General features: G+C 37.9%; 1 protein-coding gene across 2 annotated transcripts in view; it reads left to right on the forward strand.

The window, feature by feature from the left end:
* Window positions 1–6,269, forward strand: part of TUBGCP6 (tubulin gamma complex component 6) — a 33,368-nt gene extending 27,099 nt beyond the window's left edge. The window contains exons 22-27 of one of the 2 annotated variants that reach the window (XM_067564344.1): window positions 503–697; window positions 1,041–1,173; window positions 1,386–1,599; window positions 3,256–3,455; window positions 4,507–4,678; window positions 5,793–6,269. In XM_067564344.1, the coding sequence (XP_067420445.1) occupies window positions 503–697; window positions 1,041–1,173; window positions 1,386–1,599; window positions 3,256–3,455; window positions 4,507–4,667 (903 nt within the window). In that variant the 3' untranslated portion in view covers window positions 4,668–4,678; window positions 5,793–6,269. The remainder of the gene's footprint in view (window positions 1–502; window positions 698–1,040; window positions 1,174–1,385; window positions 1,600–3,255; window positions 3,456–4,506; window positions 4,679–5,792) is intronic. The other variant, XM_067564345.1, reaches the window with a different exon arrangement.
* Window positions 6,270–7,965: the final 1,696 nt, after the last annotated feature.

A 7,965-nucleotide genomic window follows, 5' to 3' on the forward strand; every position in this document is an offset into this window, starting at 1 on the left:
TTTAGAACTACTTGGTTTTTTTTATGTTCTTTGCTCATTTTGACACCTGAAACCTGCAATTCTGAATTTTCTGTGTGCTTCTATTTATATTTTCCATAAAAGTCTTTATATTTGTATTTTGAAAAGTGAATTAGCCAGTTCTCATTTGGATTTTCAACAAATGTATACATTTCATTAGCAAACAAATGTCAGAAAACACATTAAAGTTGCTTTCAAGTTTTAAAGATGAAAATTGAGAGGCTTATTTCACAGAATCAATTTTGATTCTGTCACATTAACTTGTTAATTAATCAGGTTGTTCTGATGTCGGTCATGATACTGAGCCCAAAAGACTAAGGGTAAAAATTTCAAAAGCAGCCAAGTCCCATTTTCAAAAATGAATTGGACACTTATGTTCCTAGGTCACTTAGGTGTTTTTGAAAAATTTACCTTAAAGCAAGAACATGACTTGTATGTCTCTAAAAATAATGTGTAATTAATTAAAATTTATTTTTTTTCCAAGCTTGGTTCAGGACAAACTCCTGGTGAACTTCTGAATCCACTGGTTCTCAATTCTATCTTAAATAAAGCATTACAGTATAGCCTTCACGGAGACACCCAGCTTGCTTCCAATCTTTCTTTTGCACTCCAGTACCTTCCAGAAATGTTTAAACCCAATGCTCCTGATGTTCTGAACTGCTTGGAGCTACGATACAAGGTAAGAAAGCACGCAGTAAAAATTATTCAAAAGTTATATTTTGCGCTTATAACATGATCATTTGAGCATCCATATTTATTGTTTCTTGTTCTTTGGTGTATAGTTATTGATTTACTACCTCCCAGAGGAAAAGAGTCAAGAAATTAGGCTAATCTAAATGAAGTCATAGGATTCATTCATCCTGGTCATTCTATGATGCCATTTATAAATTAATTCAATTATGTTTCAACAGCCTGTTGAACGGTACCTGTGACTGAAAGGTCTGGGAAATATTCTGAAATGATCAAATATGACATGGACAAGTAACATTTTAAAGGCACTTGGTTGTTTTGGTGTTTTTTAGGTTGATTGGCCTCTGAACATTGTCATTACCGAGAGCTGCATGAATAAATACAACAAGATCTTCTCCTTTTTGCTGCAGTTGAAGCACATGGTGTGGACTCTCAAGGATATTTGGTTCCACTTAAAACGCACTGGTAAGATAAATTAGAAAGGGTACTGCATAACAATATTTTTAGCTCCATGTGTCAGACAATAGATACCATTTAAAACAGCTTCTTTGGCCCTTGAAAGCCAAAATTTGTTTGGAATTTCAGACTGGTTTCTATTGATACTTGTCTCAAGCCATGATTTTTAAGGGAACAATCTCTGCAGGTGTCAACAATAATATCTTTGTTTTTATTTTCAGCATTAGTGAGTCGTGCATCGAATTCTGTTCAGTTTCGACAGCTCCAGCTGTATAAACATGAAATGCAGCACTTTGTTAAAGTTATTCAAGGTTACATTGCTAACCAAATATTGCACGTAACATGGTGTGAATTTGGAAACAAACTGTCTTCTGTAGGAAACCTGGAAGAAATTCACAGAACACATGAAGAATACCTCAACAAAGCAATTTTCAGGTAAGCAAAGCAGAGAAACACTTCAAGGAAAAACAGTGAAGTCAACTGAGCTGTTTTCGTTTACTCCAGCTGAGGATTTGGCCCACTGTTTTGTGTAAATATAGTATAGTGTGCACAGAGTCTGAGAGAGAGAGAGAGAGAGTGTGTGTGTGTGTGTGTGTGTGTGTGTGTGTGTGTGTGTGTACACGTAAAATGATTTCAACATACTAAGTAGTAATTACAATAGAACCTCAGAGTTATGAACACCAGAGTTATGAACTGACCGGTCTACCACACATCTCAGTTGGAACTGCAAATACGCAATCAGGCATCAACAGAGATGAAAAAGGAAAACAAATACAGTAAATTACTGTGTTAAATATAAACTATTAAAAAAAAAAAGAAAGTTTAAAAAAAAAAAGATTGACAAGGTGAGGAAACTGCTTCTGTGCTTATTTCATTTAACTTAAGATGGTTAAATCAGCATTTTTTTTTCTGCATAATAAAGTTTCAAAGCTGTATTACGGTTCAGTTGTAAACTTTTGAATGACCATCCATAATATTTTGTTCAGAGTTACAAACATTTCAGAGTTACGAACAACCTCCATTCCCGAGGTGTTCATAACTCTGACGTTCTACTGTATACAAAAAAAATTTATTTGTAAAATCTTTGTGTGTATATATAACGGAAGCACCCAGAATATTAGTGCTGTGATGGAAGGGAAGTTCATGATTTGTAGTTAATACCTATTAATACCTAATACTTCAGGAAATGAGTGTCGTCTCAGTCTGAATAAGTAGTATGTACAAATAATCCAAATTCAAGGATTGCACAAGGGCTGTCTCTATACATTGTTTATACTTTTAATACCTATGCAGAGTTAATTTCAGGCTGTAGGACTGAACCCTGGTGGAGCAGTTGTTATGTGATGTACACAGACATCTCTGAAAAAAGACCATCATCAATGTTCACGAGTAGTGGATGTAATACTGCTGGCTTTGTCAATCAGGCCATTAGCACTTTGAGACCCATATGTTGCAGTTGTTACTAGCACCAAACTGTAGAGGCCCTTAGATGTTGTGGTAGAGAGTGAAGAGGAGAGGAATAGGAAGAGGGGAATGGGGTTAAGAGGTAAGTAGCTGTGGAGATAGTGGGGTAAGAAAGGAGGGAATAGAGAAAAAGAAGAGGTCAGCAATGACGGGAGGAAGAGACAATGGAGAACAGGAAGGGTAGATACAAGAAAAGGCAAAAAGAATGTGTCCCACTAGAAATGGCTCCTCTTGTTAGTTACAGACAAGAACTGCTGCATCCAGAAAAACCAGTTCAGGCATTGGGAAGTGGCAGAAATGATGAAGGATGCTTAATTACCTGAGCAAAGTTAAGAAAAACTAGAGCATGATATTTAAAATTTAGACTCACCAACATAAAAGTAAAGGACAAGTGTCTGGACTGAGCTCTTCATATATAAATGTCAGCATCCTGGAAGAATAGGTAAATCAGACTGGACTCAAGTTACATAAATTCATTCCTGTAGTGTCCCATGTTTTTTGTTGTTTTGTTTTGTTTTGTTTTTAAATAATTAAAGAGGGAACCCAAAGGATTATCTCTCTGCTTTCTAACCCCTCAAACAAACAATGACTATTTAGTTTTTTAAAGTCTGTTTTTTTTTTTGCTAGAGGACTATTGACTGAGAAGGCCGCCCCTGTGATGAACATTATTCACAGCATCTTCAGTCTCATTTTGAAGTTTCGCAGCCAGTTAATCTCTCAGTCATGGGACTTTGATGCTGGCAAGCAAATGGCTGTTCATCCCAACTTTGGTTTGATGCAACAATCTTATAATACTTTCAAATATTACTCTCACTTCTTATTCAAAGGTAGGAACTTATATGCATTATTGGGCTAATATATATTGCTTCTGTCAACCAGAACCTGAAAAACCCATCAGTTCTTGCAGTTGTTTCTGTTAGTACAACCTAAAAGCAGGAGAATATGTATATTGAACTCATTTTGCTTAATGCATTACTTCTGGGAAAGTAACCTAGGGAGGTGATGGAATCTCCACCTTTAGAGATTTTTAAGGTACAGCTTGACACAGCCCTGGCTGGGATGGTTTAGTTGGGGTTGGTCCTGCTTTGAGCAGGGAGTTGGACTATATGACCTCTTGAGGTCCCTTCCAACCCTAATCTATTATGATTCTATGATCTCTCCATGTCCACTAATTTTTAAAGCCTCAGCATCAGAAGTCTGAATTCTTGGCATGTGTCCCATAGTTGACAATCAGTATCGCATTTGGTGGTTTACAGAGAGTAAATCCATAATAAATATTTACTGCTGAGCCTAAAATAGGCTTAGATTTCCTAATTATCTGGTTTGTAGTCTTTGAAACCGTATGACAGACAAAAGTATCTAAAATGGCAACACAAAAAGAGTCTTTTGAACTGTATTTTACATCTCCCTACAAGATGAATACTATATCTTACTGTGAGATTGAATTTCATGGCTCCTGCAAGGGGTTAAGAGACCAAAGCCCACAGTCTGCTCACCTACCGCCAGATGGAATTAAACCTAGTTCTGCAGGCAAGAACTTTGCCACTGTTCAGATTTTTTGACACATGGTTCATGTACTTTTTCGCAGTAGGATTCCTCATGGCTGTCACCTCAGCTTGCAGGGTGTGCAAGTTAGAGAGACCCTATCTAATCTTCTACATTTCCCAAATGATACTGGTCTTGCAGACCCTTCCTATGTTTCTACCAAAAAGAAGTTCACCATTTCATGTGAATACAGGCAGCTCCTTACTTTCCTTTGTTAGAAGCCCCAGTACTCAAAGGAAGTGAAAACTTTTTTTCCTTAGATATCAGTCATTAAATACTGTTTCCATCAGATTGTATCCTTCAGGAAATGAGATGCCCTTTTTATTCTTTAAGGGTGTCAAAAAGTGGTGTCAAAGGACAAAAACCAACAAAAGCAAATATTTCAGGATGAGTTAGAGTGGCTGCTTCCAAAGCCTACAGGAAGTCAGAACACTTCTGGGAGCTATCTAAGCACATCCTACGAGATCTATGGTTGCTTCATGGACAGAGATTAATAGAGCCTCCTGTAAGGAAATATACAGAGTGACCTGGTCCTTTACACTCCCCCCATATTAATCACCACAAAATAGATGTGTACTTGTTCATCTGTACATGTCCCTGTAATCACTATATTCTGCAAGATTCTGTCTCTCACAAAGAGCCTGATCCAAGGCCTGTTGAAGTCTATAGAGAGTCTCCTGTTGACTTGAGTGGGCTTTGACTCAGGCTCTAAACCTGTATATTCTACACCTTTACTTCTTCCTTGCATGCTACTACTGCTTGCTAATTCCCTCCACATTGGTGCATGGGATGTTTATGAGGCCAGGGCAATTTTTCTGACTTTGATTAATTGGAAAGATCTCTTCTTTATTGTTAATGAAGTTTAGCATTAGCAACTTTATTATTCAGTTTACAGTTAAGATTTGCAATCATCAGGTGTTTGTCTCATGGTCCCTTCTGTAACAGTGGTCTTGGCATAAGAAAACTAGCAGAGCTGCCTTCTTTTACAGAGGTCAGGCATATCAATAGTGCCTGCCCACTGGTTAATGTGATGTTATGGGAACCCCAAATTGTCCTTTTAAAAAAAGTTTGAATAAAGTGTGCTTATAATTAAAAGAATAAAATTTCATTTATATGCACACTGTCTAGGATTGACACTTTTGTTCCTTGCCTTGCATCTGATTTGTTGTACAGACAGTTAGGCCTGGTCTATACTGCCGCGCTGGGTTGACGGGAGATACGCAAGCTATGTACTGTAGAATGCATATCTCCCATCGATTTACTAAATTTGACTTACCGCGGTGTCTCCCCTGGGCTGCGACGATGGGAGGCACCCTCCGGTCGATGTAGCCTTATGCTTTTCATGGGGGTGGATTTATGGCGTCGACTGGAGAGCACTTCCCACAGCATCGATTCGGGAGCGCCGACGCTGCCACAGCAGTGTAGACAAAGTGTTAATGAGAGCACTTTATAATTCCAGAAACCCAGGCAGGGGCTTCTTTATATGATATTACTGATTTGTTTCCATCTACTTCAGATGTTTGCAATAGACTTTTTCCATTATAGTATTTGTGCATTTAATCAACAGATTGACTTGTTAGAGGTTTAAATTAAGATTTGTGTATTTGCTTTTCCTACAGTGGTAACCAAACTTGTAAATAGGGGATACCAACCTCACCTGGAGGACTTCCTGCTGCGAATCAACTTTAATAACTACTACAAAGATAACTGAGCTCTAGTAAACTGTAAGGAATACTGGTAGCATGGTAAAGAAAATACAGCTTCAGCTTTGTTTATTATTTATGGAAATTGATGCTAATGACATACAAGATGTTTATTTTAAGAAGCAATCCATTTTTCAAAGAACTTTGAAGAGTGGAACCACGGCACTTAGCAAATGTCATTTATAATCCGTACAAACCATCACTTCATCAGCACATTGAGACCTGATCCTGTCATTACAGATACAGGGAAGAATGGAGCCTAGTGTTAACATGGGAAAGGGCATACATATGTAAATCTGTTAATGTATACATTTTTCCTTTCAGTGTTGTGAATTTTTGTTCAATGTAAATATATGTTTGTGAAATAAATAAACAAAGAGAGACCTTTTTAAACGTCTTGGTGTTCAGTATGTCCAGATTTGGTCCGTTTAATTTTTTTTTAAAACTGATGCACATTCGCAGTCTAAATCACATTTACTATTCTATAATTATTAAGGCTGCTGCTCACAAGGAATGAATAAACATGGCTGAAATATGACACTGAGTATATCTGCCAAATTGCTGGAAGAGAGACAGGATTTGGAATATTTGTGAGAAGCAATGTCATTGGATCACATGACAGAAAGCAGTTATTAAAAAAATCAGACAGTTTGGTTTAAGCTGTGCATAAAATGAGGTTGGTATGTAAAATGGCAAACAAGAAAGTTTAGTATCACCACTATAAATCAAAGCTCTAACTATGAATAACGTCAAATCACTGATTTTAACAAGAAAAACTAGAAATCCCAGATACTTCTAAACCATTAAGTTACAGCTTAGTTGCAAAGATAAATCAGATATTCTTATTTAGTAGAGCTGGTAGAAACTCAGATTTTCCAGTTCTTAAAAATTGATTTTGTTTTGATTCACAAGTTGGCGATGCCCCAAAGCCATGGACCCTGGAAACCCCGGGTTCCCAGCACTGGAGCAGTGTGCATGATGGGGCAGTTTTGAAAATTTGAGCCAAATGTTTATCCTTTTAGAGATGCATCAGGATTTGGGGGGAGTGATAGTTTTTTTTTTTCCCCCCTCTTCCACCCCTATATAGGTTACGCCCCAAAATTTAGCCAGTTTATGTATTATATAAATAATTGGCTATATTTTGGGGAGTGAACCTAGTTGTTCCGACAGATCCCCCAGAGTCAATAATGAGTCAGTTAGGGAATAAAGGAATTTTATTATAAACACAGGAGTAATATAGATTTTTAACTAGTTATACTCATCTAAACAAACAATTAACTATAAAATACAGAATAATATAAAAGGATATAAACACAATAAGCACAAAACATAAATTGATATAAAAAGGTATTAAACAGGCAACTAACTGTAAAGACCTAAACTAATATTAAACAGACAGTGGTTCCCTGCCCAGGAATCAAACCCTGGTTTCTCATGTAGCAGACAAGGACACTAACCACTATGCTACAAAGACAGTTAGCTGCTTGCAGGAAACAGAAAGGGGGGGTCACACAGACGGGTAACTATAAGGCACAGTGGCAGAAACAGTGAACTACAAGACAATGCTTTTACACAGACACACAGAGATTTCACACAAACAGTTAACTGGCAAAACACAAACGGACAATTAAACAGACAACGTAGCTGTAAAATACAGACTGATAGTTAGCTTCTCACCATCACACAAGCGAATATCACACAGGCTGATATCCACAGCATTACTCGATTAATTCGATACGACCAGCAAAAACGATTCACGCTCGGGGGGGGGGGGAGACATGGAGCGGGGAGAATCAGGACCAGGGGATCAGGCTGGTTTCGATGAGACTCTCTTGGGAAAGTCTCTTTATGAACTAAATGGGACATGAAGGGTTAATTGATTGGCCCAGGAACATGATATGGGCTTCGTGCCAGCACTGGATTGGCCGGGGGACCCTTGCAGTTTTCCTGGTTGCTGGGGCGTTTAGTCTCCCCTGGTCAGTTACATTCCACATATATGAGGTGGGAGCCAAAGGTGCAGCCGTGTCCATGGTAACGCCCTAATAAGGTCAGGTCGTGGGTTGACAGTTAGCCCGAATGGATGGGTAAT

The sequence above is a fragment of the Emydura macquarii genome, unplaced genomic scaffold (assembly GCF_026122565.2).
Source record: "Emydura macquarii macquarii isolate MOO-44397 ecotype Brisbane River unplaced genomic scaffold, CSIRO-AGI_Emac_v2 contig_2636, whole genome shotgun sequence".
Taxonomy (NCBI): Eukaryota; Metazoa; Chordata; order Testudines; family Chelidae; genus Emydura; species Emydura macquarii.